This window comes from Eumetopias jubatus, unplaced genomic scaffold, assembly GCF_037043125.1.
Source record: "Eumetopias jubatus isolate StellerSeaLion01/CBP00866 unplaced genomic scaffold, mEumJub1_p1.0 scaffold_8, whole genome shotgun sequence".
Taxonomy (NCBI): Eukaryota; Metazoa; Chordata; class Mammalia; order Carnivora; family Otariidae; genus Eumetopias; species Eumetopias jubatus.
Window position 1 is genome coordinate 101,083,361 of NW_028274814.1, and position 25,533 is coordinate 101,108,893.

A 25,533-nucleotide genomic window follows, 5' to 3' on the forward strand; every position below is an offset into this window, starting at 1 on the left:
CCAACTATTTGCTGCCTACAAGAGACTCACTTCAGCTTCAAGGACACACATAGGCTCAAAGAGAAGGGATGGAAAAACATTTCATGCAAGTGGAAACCAAAAGAGCAGGGGTAACTTTAATTATATCAGAGGAAACAGACTTGAAGTCAAAAATTGTAACAAGACAAAGAAGGTCATTATGTAATGAATAAGGGGTCAATTCATCATGAGGATATAACAATTGTAAATATACATGCCTATGTATTTACCCAACATTGAAGCAACTAAATATATTAAGCAAATACTAACAGATTTGAAGAAAGTTACAGATAGCAATACAATAATAGGAGGGAACTTCAATACTCCACTTTCAAAAATGGATAAATCATCCAGACAGAAAATCAATAAGGAAACACTGGACTTGAACTATACTTTAGACCAAATGTACCTAACAGATATCCAGAACATTCCACCCAACAGTAGCAGAATACACATTTTTCTCAAGTGCACATGCAACATTCTCCAGGATAAATCATATGTTAGGTTACAAAAGAAGTCTTAACAAATTTTAAAACACTGAAATCATGCTAGAATCTCTTCTAACCACAAAGGTTTGAAACTAGAAATCAGTAACAAGAAGAAAAGAGGAAAATTCACAAATAATGTGGAATTTAAATAATCCACTCCTGAACAACCAATGAGTCAAAGAGGAGATTAACAGGGAAATAAAGAAATATCTTGAAATAAATGAAAATGTAAATACAACATAGCAAAATTTATGGAATACAGCAAAAGAGAAGTTTATACTGACAAATGCCTAAATTAAGAAAAAGGAATGCTCTCAAGCAACCTAACTTTACACTTCAAAGAATGAAAAAAACAAGAACTAAGCCCAAAGTTAGCAGAAGGAAGAAAGAAGCTAAAGATCAGAGGTAAAATAAATGAAACAGAGAAGAGAAAAACAATACAAAGACCAATGAAACTAAGAATTGTTTTTTTGAAAAAATAAAGAAAAAACAAATTAAAAATGAAAAGAGACATTACAACAGACAGCACAGAAATACAAAGGCCCATAAGAGACTACGATGAACAATTATACACCAACAAATTGAACAACCTACAAGAAATGGATCAGTTCCTAGAAGCATACAACCTACCAAGTCCAAATCATAAAGAAATAAAAATTCTGAGCAGACCAAGTAACAAGTTAAGGAGATTGAAGCAATAATCAAAAACCCCTCAATAAAGAAAAGCCTAGGACCAGATGCCTATATGAGTAAATTCTACCAAAATTTTAAAGAATTAACACCAATTCTTCTCACACCCTTCCAAAAAAACTAAAGAGAAGGCAACACTCCCAAACTCATTTAATGAGGTCAGCATTATCCTGATACCAAAGATAAAGATACTACAAGAAAACAGGCCAATATACTGATGACTATAAACACAAAAATCCTCAACAAAATACTATAAACAGAATTCAATAGCACATTAAGCAGATCATACACAATGATCAAATAGGATTTATCCCTAGGATGCAAGGATAGTTCAACATATGCAAATCAATAAATGTGATATGCTATATTACTAAAATGAAGGACAAAAATCATATGGTCATCTCAATAGCTGCAGAAAAAGCATCTGACAAAATTCAACATCCTTTCATGATTAACTGAAAAAAAAATAAAAGCTCAACAAACTGGATATAGAAGGTAACATATCTAAACATAAAGATCATATATGAAAAACCCACAGCTAACATATTCAGTGGTGAAAGGCTGAAAGCTTTCCTTTCAAGATCAGGAACAATACAAGGGTGCCCAATCTCATGACTTCTATTTGCCATAGTACTTCCAGTCCCAGCCAGAGTAATTAGGCAAGGAAAAGAAATAAAAGGCATCCAAACTGGAAAGGAAAAAGCAAAAGTGTCTCAGGGCGCCTGGGTGGCTCAGATAGTTAAGCGTCTGCCTTTGACTCAGGCCATGACCTCCAGGTCCTGGGATCGAGCCCCACGTCAGGCTCCCTGCTCAGTAGGGAGTCTGCTTCTCCCTCTGCCCCTCAACCCTCTCATGCTCTCTTCTCACTCTCTCTTGTAAATAAATAAATAAAATCTTTAAAAAAAAAAGTGTCTTTGCTGATAATATACTCTTGTATACAGAAAACCCTAAACACTCTAGTTAAAAAACTGATAGATCTAATAAACAAATTGAGTAAAATTGCAAAATACAAAAATCAATACACAAAAATCAGTTGCATTTCTATAGTACAATAAACTATCTGAAAAAGAAACAAGTCAATCCCATTTACAATAGCATCAAAAAGAATAAAATACTCAGGAATAATTTTTTTTTAAAGAATTGGTTTTATTTTTTTCAAGACTTCATTTATTTGACAGAGAGAGACACAGTGAGAGAGGGAAGACAAGCAGGGGGAGTGGGAGAGGGAGAAGCAGGCTTCCCCCTGAGCAGGGAGCCCAATGTGGATGCTTAACAACTGAACCACCCAGGTGCCCAGGCTTTATTTTAATTTTTTTCAAGTAAGCTCCCAAAGTGGTGCTTACAACCTACCTACCATGACCCCAAAATCAAGAGCCACATGCTCTATTGACTGAGCCAGCCAGGCACCCCACTTAGGAATAAATTTAACCAAGGAAGTGAAAGATCTAAATACTGAACACTTTAAGACACCAAGGAAAGAAATCAAACAAGACACAAAAAATGTAGACATCCCATGTTCATGAATCAGAAGAGTATTGTCTTATGGCCATACTATCCAAAGTCATCACTGATTCAGTGCAATCCCTACCATTATTTCAGAGGCACATTTCACAAAAATAGAAAAACAATCCTAAAATTCATATCAAACTATAAGAGCCCAATAGACAAAGCAATCTTCAGAAGTAAGAACAAAATTGGAGGCATCACAATTCCTCTTTTCAAATTATATTACAAAGCTATAATAATCAAAACAATATGGTCCTGGCATAAAAATAGACACAGACCAATGGAACAGAATAGAGAACTCAGTAATAAACTCACACATATATGGTCAACTAATATTTGACAAGGGAGCCAAAAATAGTGGGGAAAGAATAGTCCCTTCAGTAAATAATGTTGGGAAAACTGGAAAGTCACATGCAAAAGAATGAAACTGGATCCCTATCTTACACCATACACAGAAATCAACTCAAAATGGATTAAGGACTTAAACATAAGACCTGAAACCAAATAACTCCTAGAAAAAAACAAAGGGAGAAAGTTCCTTGACATCAGTCTTGGCATTGATTTTTTTTGGCTATGTATCAAATACACAAGCAACAAAAGCAAAAGTAAGGTATACACTGGTATACCTTATTTTTTTTTTAAAGATTTTATTTATTTATTTGACAGAGAGAGAGAGCATGCACAAGCAGGGGGAACAGCAGGCAGGGAAGCAGCAGGCTTCTTGCTGAGCAAGGAGCCCCATGCGGGACTTGATCCCAGGACCCTGGGATCATGACCTAAGCTGAAGGCAGACACTTAACCAACTGAGCCACCCAGGCATCCCTGGTATACCTGATTTTTATAGGTATAAGGCTGGACTATATGAAACTAAAAAGCTCCTGCACAGCAAAAGAAACAATAAATATGAAAAGGCAGTCTACGAAATGTGAGAAAGTATTTGTGAACCATATGTTTGATAAAGGATTAATATCCAAAATACATAAGGAACTCATACAACTTGATAGCAAAAAAAAAAAAATCTGATTTAAATATGGGCAGAGGACTTGAATAGACATTTTTCTAAAGACATACAAATGACCAACAACTACATGTAAAGGTGCTCAACATCACTAATCATAGAGGAAATGCAAATCAAAACCACAATGATGTATCATCTTGCACCTGTCAGAATGACTATTATCAAAAAAACAAGAGATAACAAAAGATGGGAGGATATGGACAAAAGGGAACCCCAGTGCACTGTTGCCAGGAATTTAAATTGGTACAGCCACTGTGGAAAACAGTATGGAGATTCCTCAGAAAGTTAAAAATAGGACGACCATACGATCCAGCAATGCCATTACTCAGTATTTATCTGAAGGAAACAAAATCATTATCTTGAAGAGACATCCCATGTTCACTGCAGCATTGCTCCCATGTTCATGCAGCATTATTCACAACAGTCAAAACATGGAAATTTTATTTATAAAATTATTCAGCCATTAAGAAAAGGAAATCCTGCCATTTGCAACAACATGGATGGACCTTGAGGACATTATGCTAAGTGAAATTAAATCAGACAGAGAAAGACAAATAACTATATGACCTCAATTATATGTGGAAACTAAAAACATTGAACTCATAGAAACAGTGCAGAACGGTGGTTGCCAGGGGCCTCAGGGGTAGGGGAAATGAGAAGTTGGTTGAAGTGTCAAACTTCCAGGTATAAGATGAAAAATTCCAAGGATATAATGTACAGCATGGTGACTAAAATTGACAATACTGTATTGTATATTTGAAAGCCGTTATGACAGCACAGCTTTAATGTTCTTACAACAACACAACAAAATGGTAATTACGTGAGATTAGGGATGTGTTTAACACATAATTGTGTTAAAGATCCCGCAGCATATACAGGTATCAGATCATCATATTGTATACCTTAAACTTACACAATGTAGTATGTCAATTATATCTCAAGGCTGGGGGGAAAAGATATGTTTGCTCTTATTTTTTTTTTTTAAAGATTTTATTTATTTATTTGAGAGAGAGAGAGAGAATGAGAGATAGAAAGCACGAGAGGGAAGAGGGTCAGAGGGAGAAGCAGACTCCCCGCTGAGCAGGAAGCCCGATGTAGGACTCGATCCCGGGACTCCAGGATCATGACCCGAGCCGAAGGCAGTCGCTTAACCAACTGAGCCACCCAGGCGCCCGCTCTTATTTATTTTTGAAACCTCAGCTTCTTGTACCTGGCACATAGCAAGCACCGAAAAAAAAATTCATTAATTGAGTAATGGAAACAAAGAAAAACTTTCTTCACAAGTAATTAAGACTACATGGTTTAAATCATTCAGTCACTTAAGGGTATGAACAAAAGAGAGAAAAAACAACTGAAGTATAATGCAGAGCAGTCTTCATGGGCATTTAATAAATGATCATGGCAAATCTATAAAGGCTGAAAGGTTTGGGTTCAGCCAAGAAATGTTAATATGGCATTGTAAGATTAAAGAAATATTATGTCACCCTAGAAACTATAGCAATAATGGATTTTTTTAACCTGTACACATTCACTTTCCCTTCCTGTAGTAACATGTACCTTGATCTTCTCTTAAAGAAAGCAACCCTCCTCCAATATATGCAGTCTTGCTTGGTACCCTGCTCTCTCCTAGCAAAGAGTGAGCAATAAACCCAAACGAAATCAATCAGTCCCTATCTGACTCACTCTCTGAGACATCTGACTCATGAGCAGAGTGATCACATGAATGGAAAAACAATTAGAGAACTACCTAGCTTAATGGAGGCTCCACAAAGACCATCCACTGCTTCCCTCTCTAGATCCTTCCTGCTTTCTAGATCCCTGGAGCTCCTGTCTGTTCTTTCCAAAACTTGGTTTTTCAACTTTTACTTCAAGAAAATGAGCTTATCATTCTGGTATATTAAGTTAGCAAGAGTTTTCTACTGCTTGAACCAAAGAACCCTAAATGAAAATATTTCAGACATGTGCAACTAAAATAAGCAAGCCTTGAATAACAAAGTCAAGGTTAACTTCAAACAAACCCACAAAAGTGAAATGTGAGACCTGAAACATAAAACACCATATATGCTATAAGGAAAAAAAAGCAACAATAGCATAATATTCACTTATTTGTTTCTAGCTAGGTGTTTTAATTCCATTAGTAAAATCTATCATATAAACATCATCAAGACCAGAATGATAAGGAGAAAAAAACTGTGTTTAATCAGAAATGTGACCTCTATCTCAATTTTAGTTTGGTCTTACTATCCAAAATGCCTCCTGTGGAGCTCTTACATCTTATTTTATCATCCCCTATCGAACGCAGGATTTGTGGTCAACTGCATGATTAGTATTAAGAGGAGAAACATATCTAAAAATATCTATTTGAGCAGCTGACAGTTCCATTTGTCTGACTGATCTTATAATCTATGCAGTCTTTCTTAAGTAAATAACAGGAACAAAGTGTATGACCAATCTTTCTAAGGCCCTAGACCATAATCAACCCATCCCAACAACTAAAAAAAGGGGGAAGCTATAACTCCACCTCTATCTCATCACCTACCTGGTTTCTAAAATTCTAAGTTTGTGTCAAGTGCAAAGCTTAGAAACATCTTTCAAATGATAAATGTGATTTCCATAGGAAGAAAAAAATACACACATATTTCTACTATAGCCTAGGAGTTATTACTCACAAGAACAAGTTAATTAAAATGCATAATCAAGACTTATCAACATTTCCAATATGTGAGAAGTAAAGAAAAAGGATACAGAATAAACAGAAGATAAAATCCCCAAGGACAAAAAAAGGGAGGAGGGCAAAAAAAACTCTGGAAGAACCAAAAAAAAAAAAAGAGAGAGAGAGAAAGGAAACAGAACACTAATAAATAAAAATCAATACAAAACTGAGTATGTTACATTTCTCATTTCTATTACTTTTATTCTAAAGTAAGGCAGTTTAAGAAGAAAAATGAAAGCATCTGGGCACTATTTTGAAACCACAAATAGTATTCATTTTTTTACTTCCATTTACACGTAGTTAAACTAAATTATATGCAATCTGTATCTAACATTTTTCTTCAACATGTTCCCACTTAGACACCCTTTAGTTTTGGCAATTGCCATTAGTGTTTCTCAAATATTCACAGGGAAAGACTGCTTTAAGCAAAGCTAAGATGTTTCTTCTAAAGAGAGACAGGAGAGGGGAAAAAAAGAAACATGATTTTAAAGTAACTGAAAAGTGTTGCAATTTCATTTCCCAACCAATTTCAGATTTGGTAATTAAACACTTGGCTTCTGGCACATACTTCTGCTTCTGCAGACCCTATTTACTGATCTTTTCCAAAATCATATAGATATACCATTGAAACCTAGTGTTGCTTACTACCAATGATTTTGAGGGAAAGAACATCAACTGCTGTCTAATTCCTTCTCACCAGCTGAAAGTACTTAGCATCTTCCTTAATACAAACAATATCTGCCCTGGAAAATATCAAGCACAAAACCCTGTTGGTGGCAACATTGTGAAAACATAAACAAAAACAAGTAAATGAAAACAAAAATCACCATATACACAAACACAAGCAGTGATGGCAAGAGAGTAAATTATGCAAGGACTTTTTTTCTATTTTCAAAATGATTTTGGGTAAGGGATTTATACTACCTCCAAAATTTATAAAAATAAAGCAAGAGTGTGATATTGGCATACCATAATATACCAGTGGAAGAGAACAGAATGTCCAGAAATGGACCACACATCCACGGTCAATTAATTTGCAACAGAAGTGCCAAGGAAACCCAATAAAAAGGAAAATATTTTAAATAAAAACCTCATTAAAAGAGAGGAAAAAAAAACCTGACTTACACTAAACACAAAAATTAACTCAAAATAAATCACAGACCTAAATATAAAAGCTAACATAAATGTAAATATAAATATTTCAATATAGGGACGCCTGGGTGGTTCAGTCGTTAAGCGTCTGCCTTCGGCTCAAGTCATGATCCCAGGGTCCTGGGATCATGCCCCGCATCAGGCTCCCTGCTCCGTGAGAAGCCTGCTTCTCCCTCTCCCACTCCCTCTGCTTGTGTTCCCTCTCTCGCTGTGTGTATCTCTGTCAAATAAATAAAATCTTTATAAAAAAAATTTTAGTATTTCAATATAAAACTTTTAGAATAAAATAGAGAAAATCTTCACAAATTTGGGGTAGGCAAAAATGTCATAGGAGACTAAAAAACACAAACCATAAAAGAAAAAACTGGTATGCTAGACTCCATGAAAATTAAAAGCTTCTCTTCAAAAACAGAGTTAAGAAAATGAAAAGGTAAGCCACAGACTAGGAGAAAACATACACAATACATACATTTGACAAAGAACTAGAACCCAGACCATATGAAGAACTCTTAAAAGTCAATAAGAAAAAGCAGAAGTTTTTAAATAGACAAAAAAATTTAAACAATAAATAATAATACAAATGACCAACAAACCCGTGAAAAGATGCTCAATACCCTACTGGTCATCAGTAAAATGAAAATGAAAAACCACAGTGAGATACTACTACACAACCACTAGAAACACCAAAATGTTTTAAACTGTTGACAAGGAGGAGGAACAACTGGAACTCTCATATACTGTTGGTGGAAATGGAAAACAGTAGAACCATTCCTAGGTATTTACCCAAGAGAAATGGAAATATGTCTGCTCAAAGACTTGCACATGGATTTTTCATAGCAGTTTTTTTTTAAAGATTTTATTTGAGAGAGATAGAGAGGGACAGTGAGAGAGCAAGCAAGTGCACAACCGGGGAACGGGGGGTGTGTGGGGGGGACGGTGGTTAAGGAGAAGCAGGCTCCCCACTGAGCAGGAATCCTGATGCAGGACTCAATCCCAGGACTCTGGGATCATGACCTGAGCTGAAGGCAGACGCTTAACCGACTGAGCCACCCAGGTGTCCCTCATAGCATTTTTATTTGTAATAGCCAAGTCAAATATCTACCAATAGGTGAATGAACAAACTGTAGTACATTCACACAATGGAATACTATCCAGCAATAAAAAGGAACAATCTCAAAAACATGCTAAGCAAAAGAAGCCACACAAAAGTACATATTCTATGATTTCATTTACATGAAATTCTAGAACAGACAAAAAACAATGTGTAGTGGATAGAACTCAAATCAGTTGCTGCCTGAAGAAGAGCTGGGAAAGTGGGGAGAGTGGAGAAGGGGAACTATTAAGTGGGAAAAGGGCACAAGGGATTTTGGGGACTGATGAAAACATTCTGTATCTTGATGGTAGTGACAGTTACATGGGCGTATGCATTTGTCAAAATGCATCACATTATATACATAAAATGGGTGCATTTTATTCTGTGCAAATTATATCAAAATAGTGTTTGGTTTGGGTTTTTTAAGTGCTGTTGGTACGTTAAGTGATAGAGAGCAAGAAAGGAAAGACTACACAAATAGATAAGGCAGAATGATACTGTAAAAAGCAATTTTTTAAATGATAGGAGAAGCTCAAATTCTAGCACAGCTAAAACAAGGAATGTAACAGAATTTATTTAATTTCAATGTAAAGTGAGCATAACTCACAGGATAGCTATGAAAATTAAATGAGATAGTTAACACTGTACCTGGTACATCACAGAAACACAGCTCAGATTGGTTGACTTTGTATTTATCCATGTTAAGTGTTAAAGCAAAACCAAGAAAATAAGTAACAGTTACATGGAGTAAATCATGAAAGAACCTTTAGAGGAAATAAGTTTAGATGCCAATTTTAAAAGGAGAAAAGGAAATGGACGAAAAGGAAGGAGGGCATTGCCGGTGGAGGGAACGGTAATATGCAGAAAAACGGGAGGTGGCAAGGAGCAAGTGGCATGCAGGAGCTGGAAAAATCAGCATGCCTGTGGCAGTGAGTCCATATACGGGAATAACCAAAACAGCAGGGCAGTCTTCCCATCTGACATAAATATTCATTTAAATTTTACAGTAGGATCCAGAATAGTAACTTCATCCAGTTGATGCTATGACACAACATAATCTCAACTTCACAAGAAAAATAAATTTAACTATTTAAAGCAAGAAAAAAGAAAAAGTTCTGTCTTTCTGTTGAAAAAATATGAATGGGTACAATCATCAGCTTCAGTATCTTGGAAGTTAGCCATAGTTCTTTCCCTAAAGAAAAAATAATTATTAAAATATAATTACAGCGAAGCAACATATGGCCTTGCTGTGCAGCTGTCATTGCACTCCTAAAATTATGAAAGCTACACTTTCCAGAATCTAAAATCTTTAAGTGATCACTCTGAAAAACAAGATATAAAAAATCTCCTCAAAAGAACTAACCAGCTACAACAAAAATTATCTCATGGCATGCTACTCAACGTCAGAATGCTAGAGTTCTATTCCAAGAGACCTGAAGTGACCAAGATCAGGATTCTTGAGCACTTATATAATTTCAAAATGTTATTACATGTATGCATTTAAACGTGTTTAATAAAAAGAATGCAGGGTTAGCATTCAAACTAACTTAAATCCTTACTAAGATTTTACATATTCAGCAGAGTAACTCCTTTCTATAATTTATACATAAAACAGTTAATGTCATTTCAGTGTTTTAATTCTGGGAGGAGACAGCTAAGAACACTAGTAAGAACTTAGGCTAACTTAGTTCCCAGAATGAGAGAAATGTACAGACATGTAGACAGAACGAGATGCACAATGAAAAAGGAAATATTAAAGGGCAATAATACTGACCTTTAAATAGAGCAGCAGCAATATAGCTATGGTGAGGACAACAAAGCTACAAGACTAAATTAACTCAAGTCTCTTGTTGAGGAAGGACGTAATCCAGTGACAGACAGCTAACACAAGGTTTCATCTGCACCATTTACACAAACCAATATCCAGTTAGAGGCCTTGGCTCAAAGTAGAACATGTAGAGACTAAAGAATGACCTTACCTACTTTTGCTTTCTTGGGCCCACATGATATATACATCAATGTAATACCTGAAATAATTATGAATGCATAAAAAATTATTAATGTGCTATACCATCCAGAATCATGATTTTCCCTTTAAAATCTCCTTTGATGATTGTATTTTTATACTGTAAAATACCTTTTAAAGTATTTCCTGTCTATATACACTAAAAAAAGGAAGTTACTATTTTAAGAAACATAAATTTTAAAAAAAGTTTTTAACAGCAAGATTAGCAATAAAATATTAGTTAAGACCTGCCACTGTTTGGGATGCCTGGGTAGTTTAGTTGGTTAAGCCTGCTTCTCCCTCTGCCCCTCACCCTGCTGTCATGCTCTCTCTTTCATTCTCTCTAATAAATAAAAATATTAAAAAAAAAAAGACCTGCCATTGTTTTTCTGTTTTTGTTTTTTGTTGAAAGATTTTAGGAGGCTGATACTGCTAAAAATTCTTTTTAAAATGAGGATTGTGAAACTTTTTAAATCAACCTCCTTCAAAATGACTAAAGGGATAATAATCAACATGAGAACAGTCCCTTTAAGTGTACTTCAAAGGCTAAATCACTGTAAATAAACATTTTATGTAGAGATGGGAAATTTGCCCATGGTGCATCTGCATTACTCAGATTAAAGATTTGAGGAAGAGGTTCAAAATTTAAAAAAATAAAGTCTCTTATAAAAAGCCCTAAGAGCTCCTATTAAGTAATTGGAAGGGGAATAAAAGTAGCCTGATTCTCTTGCTGAGGGTGTAAGTATCTTTTTGGTTATTCAGCTTAGAAACATGCCACCCAACAGCCAGCTACATAGAAAAAAGAATACACACAGGGCGCCTGGGTGGCTCAGTTGGTTAAGCGACTGCCTTCGGCTCAGGTCATGATCCTGGAGTCCCGGGATCGAGTCCCATATCCGCTCCCTGCTCAGCGGGGAGTGTGCTTCTCCCTCTGACCCTCTTCCCTCTTGTGCTGTCTCTCATTCTCTCTCTCTCAAATAAATAAAATCTTAAAAAAAAGAAAAAGAAAAAAGAATACACACAATAAAAAGTAAATTTAAATTAAAGCTCTCCCCGGACAAGCTATTGTTGGAGTCACTAGTTTTCTCAATGATTCTTCTTCATACCTTTTTGTGGCTTTGCCTTACTAAAATCCTATTTGAGAAAAAAAAAAACAAACCCTAAATTTTAAAAAAGAATTTAAGCAAAAAATCAAATGAAAAGGGCGGAGATATTTAAAATACATAAAAGTGAACAGAAAATATTAGAAAAATAAAAACTAAAGATTAGAAATAAGAGTACATAAAATGTTAGTGGACAATCACACTATGGACAAAAAAGATGAAAACAGCTAAAAACAGGTAAAAATTAAAAGGAAATAAAATCAGCAACTTAAGACACTGAGAGCAGAAAAACAAAAACTATCCTTTAATCAACATAATATTAATAAAAAGAACGTAACAATGCTAATTCAAGAGCTGAACATCTTCACTCAAAAATTCTTTAAACCAAGGGGCACCTGGGTGGCTCAGGTGGTTGAGCATCCAACTCTTGGTTTTGGTTCAGGGCATGGAATGGAGCCCTATGTCAAGCTCCGCGCTCAGCGGAGAGTATGCAGGAGATTCTCTCCCTCTGCCCCTCCACACCCCCTTTAAAATAAATAAATCTTAAAAAAAAAAAGCGGGGGGGGGCACCTAGGTGGCTCAGTCAGTTAAGCGTCTGCCTTCAGCTCAGGTCATGGTCCTGGGATCAAGTCCCACATTGGGCTCTTTGCTCAGCAGCGAGCCTGCTTCTCCCTCTGCCTGCAGCTCCCCCTGCTTGTGCGTGCTCTGACAAAGAAAATCTTAAAAAAAAAAAAAAAAAAAATTCTTTAAACTAAGACTTCTTTGCCTTCTCAAGTGGTTTCCTGAAAACTTAATACAGCTCCTAGCCTCATACCAATGACTCCTACTCCTAGTACCCTGGCTTTTATAAGATACTTACGTGAGAAGGTGACACGATTCCTTAAAAAATGCTGTGCAGTAAGCATGATGATTGGGTGTTCACTCCGTTGTGTGACATGTGCCTCCCTCAAACCTTGTTACCACCTCGGCACATCACCCATCTGATGTGGAGAAAAAAGCATTGAGCAGGCCCAATGGGCTCATCTGCCATTAGCACTCAGTAGGTACAACCAAACCCCGACCCACCTATATCCCACACCCCCAAAAAAGTGATATAAATTTTTAGTGCAAAAACTTAATGAGTTCTGAGAAAGTCTTTTTGTTTCTGTTTTGTTTTGGTCAGCACTACTCTAAAAGCATTAGGTATGCCTACTAAGTGAGTACACTAGTAAATGATGGGACATTATTTTTTTGAATCTTGTTTCTAATGTGCTTCCTCCCCAAACTACTGTATTTTTAACTTGGCAAGAACTTCTCCCATGAGGTGTTCCCAGGTGGGTTAAGATAATCACTTTTCATATAAAATTGAAGGAAATGTCTGCCCTTTGAAATCCTAGCATTCCTAAACAAATTTTAGAGCTATTAGAAACCTTCAAGTCAACCACTCGCCATCTCTAAATTTTACAGATGAAGAAACTAAAAAACAGAAGGGCTAGTAAGTCCCAGATTAATGTTCTAAGAACAAAATATAAAGTCAATGGAAGGAATTATTAGGATTTAGCCTCTTAAAGATGTACTGATTGGTAAAACAAAACAAAAAAACCTGCAAAACAGTATAATACTAGTTCTTTTTTCTTTTTTGAAGAATTAAACATACAAGTATCCATACAGACAGGGCACAGGGAGTAGGGAGTAAGAAGACTATCTAGAAGAATAATACCAAACTGCTAATAAATGGGCTATTTTGAACATAAAGTGTGGTCTAGTAGCAGCAGAAACTAACTTTATGAGTTTCTGTAGCTGCTGAATTTTACAGTCAACACATGTTGACACAATAACCTAATTTTTACTTAAAAAAAATTTAGAGCACCTGGCGGGCTCAGTTGGTTGAGCATGCGACTCCTGATCTTGGGATTTTGAGTTGGGTTGGGCATGGAGCCTACCTAAAATTTTAAAAATAAAAAATTTAGAAATACGTAATTTACCCTGAAAAGAAAATGCATCTTGAAATGCTTTAAGTCTCAATATCTCCCTCTCTCCCTGTCTCTCCTCCACCCCACTCCTGTGTGTTAGTGTGTGTGCATATATTACCATGCAACTGGGGTTCACCTTCAAATTATCTTAATTTGTCTTCATATTAAATGTGGTCTTCCCTTGGGGCGCCTGGGTGGCTCAGTCATTAAGCGTCTGCCTTTGGCTCAGGTCATGATCCCAGGGTCCTGGAATCAAGCCCTGCGTCGGGCTCCCTGCTCCGCTGGAAGTCTGCTTCTCCCTCTCCCACTTCCCCCTGCTTGTGTTCCCTCTCTCGCTGTGTCTCTGTCAAATAAATAAAATCTTCAAAAAAAAATAGGGACGCCTGGGTGGCTCAGTCAGTTAAGCGGCTGCCTTTGGCCCGGGTCATGATCCCAGGGTCCTGGGATCAAGTCCCACATCAGGCTCCTTGCTCAGCAGGGAGCCTGCTTCTCCCTCACTCTCCCTCTGCTTGTGTTCTCTCTGTCAAATAAATAAAATCTTTAAAAAGTAAATAAATAAATGGGGTCTTCCCTTAAGAATAGCATAACATTAATATGTTAGAATAATTCTAACAAGTTAAGGTAATTTAAGTAAAAGACAAGTATAAAATTCATGTAAAGACATTTTCCTTTAGATACACAGTAGTAATAAAAAATGTATTTGTAATGAGTAAGAGTATTTGTAATTTAAAAATTTTTATATAAATGCATATTGCTAAAGTGTTTTTAATGTTAAAAAACATTATTCTTGATAGGCTAAACATCCTCCCCCCTACCCCCACACCCCCCACATAGTTTATTATTTTACTATGGTATTCCTCACAAGATGGTAAGCACAATGATAAGCTTGAGCTCATTCCTCTATGTAAATTATGAGTTTCAGAATCAGGAAGTCCAAACAATGATATTTTATTATAGAGTTATCCACAGACTCTTATGCTGTCCCTCAAGGTTATTTATGGTGTCCCTCAAAGTTATTTATATTTCCCATAATTATGGAATATTAAATATCTGTCCAAAGAGTAAGGGATGTTGGGACACCTGGGTGGCTCAGTCGTTAAGCGTCTGCCTTCGGCTCAGGTCATGATCCCAGGGTCCTGGGATCGAGCCCCACATCGGGCTCCCTGCTCAGCGGGAAGCCGGCTTCTCCATCTCCTCCCACTGCTTCTGTTCCCTCTCTGTCCAATAAATAAATAAAATCTTTAAAAAAAAAAAAACAAAGAGTAAGGGATGTCTTAAATGAGTAAATTATATTTCCTTCACTCCTCTCCCCGTTTTTTTTTTTTTAAGATTTTTAATTTATTTATTTGACAGACAGAGAGGCACAGGGAGAGAGGGAACACAAGCAGGGGGAGTGGGAGAGGGAGAAGCAGGCTCCCCGCGGAGCAGGGAGCCCGATGAGGGGCTCGATCCCAGGACCCCGAGGTCATGACCTGAGCCGAAGGCAGATGCCTAACCATGGAGCCACCCAGGCGCCCCATTTCTTTTTCAACCTGTTGACACTGGTGCCCACCCTTGTAATTCCACTACAATTACACAAAGATCATTTATTAACAAATTTAATGCTTAATTTGCCACACCCTTATTCAAAGACTCTCCTCACCCTCTAGTCCCCTTCACCAATCCTTTTTTGGTTTTCACCAGCTCCCTTCACTCTGTCCGGGACTAGTGTCTCAGGGTTTCATTCTACTGGAGCCTCTTCTTTCTCCCTCACCTTCAACTACCACTTCCATGCAGTTGCTCCCTATCCGTATTACCAGCCTAAAACTTTCTCCTACATTCAAAGCCACGTATCTAATGACCTGCAGAAGTTCAAACACTTTTAGGATGCATCAGAACCATCTAGAGGGCTTGCTCAAAAAAACAGATTTCTGAGCCCCACCTCCAAAATTTTTGATTCAGTGAGTCTGAGCAGAAACCTAAGAATCTGCATTTCTAATTAGTTCCCAGGTGACACACTTTGAGAACCACTGGTCTACATGATTCTCCCCCAGATAAATTACAGATACCTTAATTTCAACACAACCTAATGGGTCTCCCAGCATCTACCCTGGCTGCCTCCAAACCATTCTTTACACACATCCAGAGTGATATTCTAATCCTGATCATTTCATGATCTTTGTTTAAAATATTCTAATAGTTTCCAAGGGATCTTGAGACAAAAATCAAAATCCTTAATATGATCTATCAAACCCTACATGACCCAACCTCTGCCTACTGCACCACACTATTATCATTCCTATTTTTTTTTTTTAACACTCCAGCCACAGTGAACTCTTTCAGTTCCTAGCAAAAGCCAAGTTCCTTGCTGTTCCAGGATATTTAAACAAGATGTTCTGCCAGAAATATTCTTTTTTGCTTCAACTCAAGTCACCTTCCTTGGCTCCCCTCCCCCACTAGGTCAGCAAATTCTTATTTCTTGCTCTTAGCACCCTCCATAAGGTAATTACACAGTGAATTGTGCAATTAGTGGTTTATTATCTATTCCACACCTTCCCACACATACCTCCACACCTTCCCACACATACATGCTCAAAGAGGTCACAGGTCTATCTAGTTCCCACTGAATTTTTAGCCCCTTGCATAGTGACCTGCACTCAAATATCTGTTGAATTAATGGTCTTATAACATCAAATTATTTTGAAACCCCAAAAGGAAAAGTATTATTTAAAAGGGATTAGAAGATTTTTTTTTTTTACTATCCTCTAATACCTACAAATGAGAAAGCTTCATTAAACTCCACTATCTGGAAGTTTAAAACCAAGAAAAATAATACCTTCAAAAGGTAAAATGAAATCTTCCTATCACAAGTTCCTGTGCAGCCAGATACATAGATTACTGTTTATTAACTGCACTAATAAAGTACTAAAATCTAAAAGCTATTCACTAATATATAAGTATACAAGGCAGCCTAAGATAATTTTTGCATAAAAATTAATTTACATGTAAATTTGCATCAGAGTACATTCAGGCTTAGCAAAAGAAGTAGTTTTAGTTCATGCCAGGAAGTGGGATGGGGTATCTGTCTAGAATTAATCCCGTATGTGGATAACCACAAATTACATAATACTAATATAACCAAGAATTAAATTACTGTGTAAATAAATGTTCTATAGATTCTCATCTCCTTTAAAATGGAAAGAGTATCTGCTGTCTGTAATTCATTCATCAACTCCTCTTCTCTAAAGTGCATGCTAAGTCAGCATAGCACTAACCTAAGTGGCAAACAGAACAGATACATCTTAAGATGTAACTTTAATACGGTAGAATTTATAACGAAATAAAGGTTAAACTCCATTCAATCATTTTTATAGGGTATTTCAAGTTGTCACCACATACAACAATTTTGGGACTGCTCTTTTCTAATCACTTCCTTAACTACCTTACAAGTGACATTAGGATAATAGGTTTCACCCCTTTGGTCTGCTTATTTTTAACTAAAAATGGCATTCCTCATTTTGAACCCTAATTTTATGTTTGAGATTTGGTTCAGAGTAACTTCCCATTTTTTCCACAGATCAAATCCATTCTCAAAAGATGTCATTTGCCACCACAGAATGTAGGTTAAAAGAATAAGGGAGCACCTGGGTGGCTTGGTCAGTTAAGCATCCAACTCTTTGATTTCCACTACGGTCATGATCTCAGGGTTGTGAGATCAAGCCCCATACTGGGCTCTGCGCTGGGAATGGAGCCTGCTTCAGATTCTCCCTCCCCCCCCGCCCCGCCTCTCAAAAAAAAAAAAAGAATGACGCTGAGGAAACTAAGGAAATACAGAAAGAATAGTTCCAAAAGTGTTTTTGAACAACAGTGACATTGTTGAAATAAATTCAAGATAACTTTGAACACACCGATCATCTCTTAGACAAGTAAGTTCTACTATATTTACTTAAAAATTGGTCCCATTTCCGCTTTGGGCACAATTCATGGATAGGCCTGATCCATGACTTCTGGCTTTCCTAAAAAACAGATGCAGTAAAGCATAAGCACATTTACTATAAACTAAAAGATTAAGAAATGAAACAAGTTTTAGGAATAAAATCTGGTGGTCTACTATAACATGGCTTGCAGAGGTAATATGGCATACTAAACAGAATATGAATATAAAATGAGACAGGCCAAGGTTCAACTTCTTACTTGGCCGCTTAGTAGCTATGTGACTGAGCATGCTATTTGAACATGGAGTCTGTACATGAATAATACCATCAGTAAAATGGTAATAATACCATCTATTTCAGAGCTATTATAAGGATATTACATAGTATATTGTCTGATTAGAATTCTATCCCCTGACATCTTCAAAGAATCCTCATAAGAACCTAAAAGGCTATCTGCTCCAAGCCCTCCATTTTACGAAGACCGACAAGACTAAGTGGTTTGCCAAGGTCATACAGTTACTTAGTAGGAAAGACAATACTTTTGGCAGGTTTCTTATTCTCCCAGTGCATCTGTTTACTACATCAGTTGGTGTTTGTAATGTTATGTTGCCCAAGCCTGTGACAGAGGGTCTCAAAGATGGTTTCTGAGACAGTAATAAATCAAGACCACTTAAGGGCAGTGCTTACAAATACGATACTGACAATCAAATATTAATAATTTAGTCCTATATATTAAATGTCTCTCTTGGATTTTAAGTCTTTTTTCTTAAAGTTAGGTATTTTAAATTACAGCTAAAACTACCTGAATATGCATAAATTGTCAGTTTTCTTGAAAGGTTCTAAGGAAAGTATGAACCTTGTCTTAAATCAAGATACCAGGAAAAAATAAATGTGTTTCTCATTTTTTAAGTATGGTAACCGCTTATAATAAACCAAAGAGTTATCTAGTTTCCTAAAAGTAAAATTAATGCCCATACTTAAGCTAAGAGTTCTTTATCAAGGATCAAAGCTTAAAATGCAAGATCTAAAATTAATTCAAGACAATCTCAAAAAATGTTATTATTGACTTTCTTATTCAATCTCAAAAACAGTTTCTTCATATTTTGATACAGACTAATAATGGCTTTCTATCTTGGACATGAAAGAAAAATGAGTATCTGAGTGCCTAACTCTGGCCTAGATGCTTCTGGGTTTTTAATTCTAAGTATAAATTACCACAACCAAAGTACTCATCATCTTTAATTTATCATGTAAGTAAACAAGACACATAATTACACTTCTGCATGCCAATTCAAAAAGGATCTAAGAGAACCAACACAATTTTTAATACTTTAAGAATGACTACCAAAAATGCAAAACTATGGAGATAACTCTCATATTGAAATCCTGTTCCAAAAAAAAAACTGATTAATATGACAATGAAAAAGTTGAGAATTCTAAAAAAAACATGTATTCTGAATTTAATTGAAATCATAATTTGCCTCAGAGCCACAAAATGTATCACTAATTTCAACTTTTGAGTTTGAAGAGGCTAATTACTACTATCATGAATTAAGATAACGAAAGAAATGAAACCTTACTCGTTAAAATACTAAATATGTTAAGTCATCAACCTTTTATTTTTTTAAATATTTTATTTTATTATTTATTTGAGAGAAAGAGAATGAGAGAGAGAGAGCACGAGAGGGAAGAGAGTCAGAGGGAGAAGCAGACTCCCCGCTGAACAGGGAGCCCAATGCGGGACTCGATCCCGGGACTCCAGGACCATGACCTGAGCCGAAGGCAGTTGCTTAACCAACTGAGCCACCCAGGCGCCCAAGTCATCAACCTTTTAAATGAGTATTTTTCCTGAGGAATTTTTTGTCACTAACGACAAAGTATTTTTTTTTTAATTCCTACATCGTAATAATAAATTCTTGGGAAAATGAAGATATAAAAACCATAATTTCGCAAACAACCAAACCTTTGAAAATAGTCAAATATTATCTATATAATGCTAAAGATCATACTTTAAAATTTCAGGAAGAGCAAGAAAAAATACCAAAACTATAAACATAATCAAAATTATAAAGGATACTGTAATGAGCCAATCAAGAAGGAAATTAATTAGGGCGCCTGGGTGGCTCAGTTGGTTAAGAGACCGCCTTCGGCTCAGGTCATGATCCTGGAGTCCCAGGATCGAGTCCCGCATCAGGCTCCCTGCTCAGCGGGGACTCTGCTTCTCCCTCTGACTCTTCCCCCTCTCATGTGCTCTCTCTCTCTCTCTCTCTTTCTCTCTCTCTCAAATAAATAAATAAAATCTTAAAAAAAAAAAAAGGAAATTAATCATGACAACAGATATCTGAAAGGAATAATGTTAGGGATATGTGAAAAAGAGACCTAAGGTAAAGCAACTGCTACCTAATCTAATCTCTGAATTCTAAAAATAAAGAGTTTCACAGAATATAAAAGAAGTTCACAAAATAATCAGTAAATAGATACCCACCTCATTAGGGAATACTTGCAACACTGAATTCCTCTATATTAGGCAAATAAAGAAACTACACAAGAGCTGATTTATTTTTCTAAGCTACTTTGAATTTCAATTCAGTATTTACTATGAAAGTCCTATAATATCTTATATAATCAGGCCAACTCTGGGGGTTTAACAAGCCTTCCGAATCACAACCCTTCTGACAGGATTTCAACTGCAAAGTAATCAGCATTTCTTAAATCTGGATTGTAAAAACTTCTGATTGCAGTACAGTTATGACTCTAATCATAGACACATGTCCCAGCAGTAGAAACCAGAGCTATAGAAGAAAGAATTACGAAGTCTCATGAGAGAAGACTTAAAAAGATTAATGGGGAAATGCAGCAATTACCACAGAGGAGAGGGGAAAGAAACAGATGAATTTAAATTTATTTGCCCAGGATAATTTACAATCAATGTGGTACCTAAAGATTCAGAAAAGGAGAATGGGAAATAAAAAAGAGAACAGGTTAAAGAAATTTTGTAAGAATGCTGGGAAATTTTTATGAATATAAAATGAAAGGAGGAGATGAAAACTAAGGCCTTCGATGAACTAGCTAGGCAATTTAAATTCAACACAAAGTATCAGAGATTATAAGGTAGAATAAAAGGAAAATAGAGAAAAATATCAATAACTACTGAACCAAAGTAGCTATAACAATTAAGGCAGAGAAGTACATAAAGAATAACACCTCACTCATCTGGACACGGTCAAGAAACCAAAAATAAGTAAAGCTATCTCAATAATCAAAATATCACAACAGCCATGTGATAAAGCTAACAGACCATTCTCTGCAGCAAAGTCACTATTTCGTGCACAATTCTAAATGGTCCTTTTCAGTTTCCAAGTAGCAAAGCAGAAATGGCAAGAGACTCATAATGACATGTGCAAACTGGGGTAGATGACAACAGAAAAGGAATCAGAAAAACTGAGAGGCAAACAAGAATTCAAAAAGAGTACAAGTTTTAGGACCACCTGACATAAAGATATAAACACCTATATAAATCAATAGTTAAGGAACACCACTGTATTTTAACAGTATCATGATCATAATTCCTCTGAATACACCTACCTTTAAAAAAAAGCTCAAAAAAATTAAAAAATTTAAAAAAATAGTTCAATAGTTCTATATACCTTCTGCTAGAAAAGGACTCTAATAAAAAATGGTGGACTAAATATAAAATTTCCCTCCAGTTACTCCAACTATCCCACTGAAATAAAAACAATTCATACAGGAAAAAAAAAAACCATAAGAGCAAATAAATTTAAAACTGGAGATAGGGGTAGAATGTGTGTATGTGTATGTGTGTAGATAGATAGATAGATATAACAAGCAGAGAAAACGCCACCCTTGTTATACCCTATAAGAGATGCAAAAAGGTGGGAACCCATATGTCTGGCAGGACCCCTGAGAGGCATGATTGCAAACTAAATGATACAGCAAAGGGTGAAAATAGTAGGGCCAAAAATAGAATTAAATATTACTTGACTGTGTAAGGAACAACTACATTGCCCATCCCCCATCTCCATCTCCAAGCAGCCTGTAAACAACTGACATTTAACCCCAGCCAAAAAGATACTCTGCTTCTAAGATAAATGAAAGACTAGAAGACTAAAGTGGGGATGCTGGCAAAGTAATAAACCCTTTTCATCTGGCATTTAGAAGGCGCACAAGCTGGAAGCTAGCTCTTACCCTAAAACAATGTTTGCCAATAGAGAGGCCCTACTGTCTAGCCTCTTAAGTGCTGTGGCTAGAATTCCTATTCAAATGAAAAACTAATAGGGAAAACAGTCCAAGGAACAGGGTGGGAGAGGGGAGACCTAGACCAGAGACCTAGTCCTTCTTTCTGAAACATGAATGGACAACCAGGAAACATGAGACATATAAGGAAAACTAATCATGAAAAGTAAGAATTACAAAAACAAACACAGAAAGTGACCAGAGTGGAAAAATAGTTGAGGAAACACAAGATACCTTTTTTTTTTTTAAAGAATTTATCTGTCAGAGAGAGAGCGAGCACGTGTGCGTGCACACATACACACACACACAAGCAGGGGGAGCAGCAGGCAGAGGGAGAAACAGGCTTCCCGCTGAGCAGGGAGCCTGATGCGAGACTCAATCCCAGGACCCTGGGATCATGACCTGAGCCGAAGGCAGACGCTTAACGACTGAGCCACTCAGGCATCCCCACAAGGTATCTTTCAAAAATCTATTTCACATATTCTAAGACTAAAGATAGTATTACAACTAAAACAGAAGAGAATGATAGGAAGAAAAGAAAAAGAGAACAAGAATATTCATAGATTACCTGCCCCCAAAAAATCAGCCAAAAAAAACTAGGGGGGGGAAAATTCCCCTGAACACAGAGCAAAGAGAATCACAAGATATGAAAGTAAAAATGAGACAAAAAGGATCAATCCAAGAGAGAATATCTACTTACTGAAGAGCAAATAGGCAAAGTGAAGGAAGAAAGGTATCAAAGACATAATAGATGAGAAGTTCCTCGAGTTGGAAGAATCTCATTTAGACAATAAGGACAACTGAGTGCCTAGAACAAATAACCAAAACAAAATAAAAAAACTTTATTCAGACAGAATAAAGTACAGATCACCTTAGGGCGCCTGGGTGGCTCAGCTGTTTAAGCGACTGCCTTCGGCTCAGGTCATGATCCTGGAGTCCCGGGATCAAGTCCCACATTGGGCTGGCTCCCTACTCAGCAGGGAGTCTGCTTCTCCATCTGACTCTCCCCCCTCTCATGCTCTATCATTATCTCCTCAATAAATAAATATCTTAAAAAAAAAAAACAGATCTTAAAAAAAAAAAACCCACAGTGAATTAGATGACATATGGCTTCTAATCAGCATCCCTTGATGCTAGAAGACAACCAAGCAATGCTTTCTGAGTTCTAAAGGAAAATTACTTGCAATGTACAGTACTGTGCCCAGCCAAGCTATCAAATATTAGAATAGAATGACGACAACTTGTACATAGAATAATTCAGAAAGTTTGCCACTCAAACACACTTTTTCAGGAAGTTACTCAAAAACTCCAGGAAAAAAGATCAAATAAATTTAGGAAAAAAAGATCTAAAATAAAATGGATTCAATTTAAGAGTACAGCAAAAGGAGGTTCCCAGAAGAGACTTAAAGTCCAAACTGAGGCAGAAGTAGAGGCAACTCCAGAAAAATAGGGAACACAATATAAAACGCAATATGCTGAAGAGTTGAGGGGGAGGGGAAACTATGATAAAGGCATACAAGGGTGGTTAGAAAGACCAAGAAAACAGGAAGTCACATCCAATTTTTTTTTTAATTCAATGGCTAGATTTTGAGCAGTTGATAAAATAAGTAAAATAAAATCCACTAGACCTTGATGTTATTATGGACATGTTTCTTCAGGTGGCCCAAGGGCTGCTTAATATAATCTGTAGAAATCATAATCTGGGCATACTACCCAGTCCAGCATTAATTAATATTTACATAGTCATAATACTGAAACTATTTATTGGTTTTCATCCTTTTAAAGACAATCTGTGGACATGACAACTGGGGTTACAGAGGGGGGTGGGGGTAAAGGGTGTAATGTGTTTAGGCAGTAAGTTTGGAAGGAAAAGAAAAAATTGAAAATTCAGATAATGTTTAAATTGATAAATTAAGAGGTGCAGATCAACATTCAATAGAGTGTGTTTTATAAAAACAACAGAGCTTCCTTTGTTGCATATTTGCAAACAAACCTCCCCCATGAACTCCACCCATCTCCTAAGAGGAGAAAAAGTTTTTTAAATGAAGATAAGTGTCTTTCAGCTTAAAATAATTTATTTCAGGTTAACTCAATTTTTAAGGCAGTGGTTCTCTACCAGGGGCGATTCTGCCCCCCAAAGGACATTTAACAATGTCTGGAGACATTTTTGTTTGTATAAATAAGGGGAAATACTACTGATACCTAATGGATAGAGGATCAGGATGCTGCTATACATACCAGAATGCACAGGACAGCCACTCACAGCAAAGAATTATCCAACCCAAAATGTCAATAATGCCAAGTTGGAGAAACCCCGCTTTAAAGGAACTTTTCAGACTTTTATAGAAAAATGTTTATAGTTTCTCACAGCTTATAATGGTATCTGGGCATAGTAGGAAAGTTTTCATGGGTACAGGAAGTGTTTATGATTGATCTGAGTGTAGATCCATGGACTGCCCTCTGTGTCCTCATGGGCTTCAGAGATTTAGGAGAGTCATAATGGCACATTCTGATGAATATATTAGAACAACATCCAGTGGATCTATTAACTTGGCCCCACCTCAGCTCCTGGTGGTATGGATAGTCTTGGGAGCTCAACTACCCATTCTATGCAGCCCATGCTTATAGTAATTTTACACAATTAAAATTTCTCATTAAAATTACAATCTGTTGTGGGTACTCCTCTTTGGTGCACAATTTTCTTCTACATGGTAATTTAAAGTCTCTAGAGCCTTTCACCCTCTAAGTGCCCCAAGTTCCTTGGATTGGAAAAAAGAAGTTAAAGAACACCTGCTTTTCTGTCACCCCTACCCACAAGTGAAAACACATCATTTCCATTCACATTCCACTAGTAAAAATCAGTCACATACATGGCTCCACCTAGATGCAGAGAGGGATGACAAGGATAGAGGAGAGAATGACAGAAATGCATGCCTGGCTAAGGAACTACTTCCCAGTCTTAACTGCACTACAGCAAGAGGAAACACAAATTTTGGTGGGCACTGAGATGAATCTGCAGCTGCCCTCCCCGCACAACCATTACTGCTTGGTCTCTCCCTTCACAATAGTAACCTAATAACAAGCTTGTTGGCTCCCACTCTGTTAATTTCTATTTCTTTCACTAGGATTTTGTGAGAACCTCTAGATCTTTTTCATACTACCTAACCACCACGGGAAACTCACAAGGTGCATCTCTGGGCCTTACTCTGCCTCAATACACCATCTTCTTCCACTACTGACATATCATGTCTGCATCAGACCAGGTACTGGGCAATAAGCTAATTAAGTGGCTGTACAGGTTGTGAACTTAAGCAGTCTGGCTCCAGAGCCTGTGTTATTCTGCCTCTTTAGATTTCTAAAATAAGAGGTAGTAAGAGAGTCCTTCCAGGATCACTTATAAAGCATCCACATCTTGCAAAACAGTCTAGGAACTATTGCAAATTCCTCACTATGATGCACAGAACTATTTTTCTTTACTTCTGGATTGCTGATTTTAAATATTATAGTCAAAACAACAGGCAAAATTATACAGTAAGCAAAGCTGCTCTCTAGAATCCCCCACCCCACTGTGTACTTTAAAAATGTACCCGTGCAGGGCGCCTGAGTGGCTCAGATGGTTAAGCGTCT

The 25,533-nt window shown here is 36.7% G+C and overlaps 1 protein-coding gene and 1 non-coding gene across 5 annotated transcripts in view; one reads left to right on the forward strand and one right to left on the reverse strand.

Moving 5' to 3' along the window:
• The window catches only part of OSBPL8 (oxysterol binding protein like 8), a 160,146-nt gene that overhangs the window by 128,431 nt on the left and 6,182 nt on the right, over nt 1–25,533 (reverse strand). For 2 of the 4 annotated variants that reach the window (XM_028105400.2, XM_088025277.1), the window contains exon 1: nt 10,658–10,689. The exons of 1 other annotated variant lie outside the window; for it this stretch is intronic. In XM_028105400.2, coding sequence (XP_027961201.1) covers nt 10,658–10,683 — 26 coding nt within the window. In that variant the 5' untranslated portion in view covers nt 10,684–10,689. Of the gene's footprint in view, nt 1–10,657; nt 10,690–12,645; nt 12,767–25,533 lie in introns of those variants that run through there. One more of the 4 variants, XM_028105403.2, reaches the window with a different exon arrangement.
• On the forward strand, nt 12,674–12,772 carry LOC114211084 (small nucleolar RNA U13). Its single transcript, XR_003609655.1, has one exon. It is a non-coding gene; the product is annotated as a small nucleolar RNA U13 (small nucleolar RNA).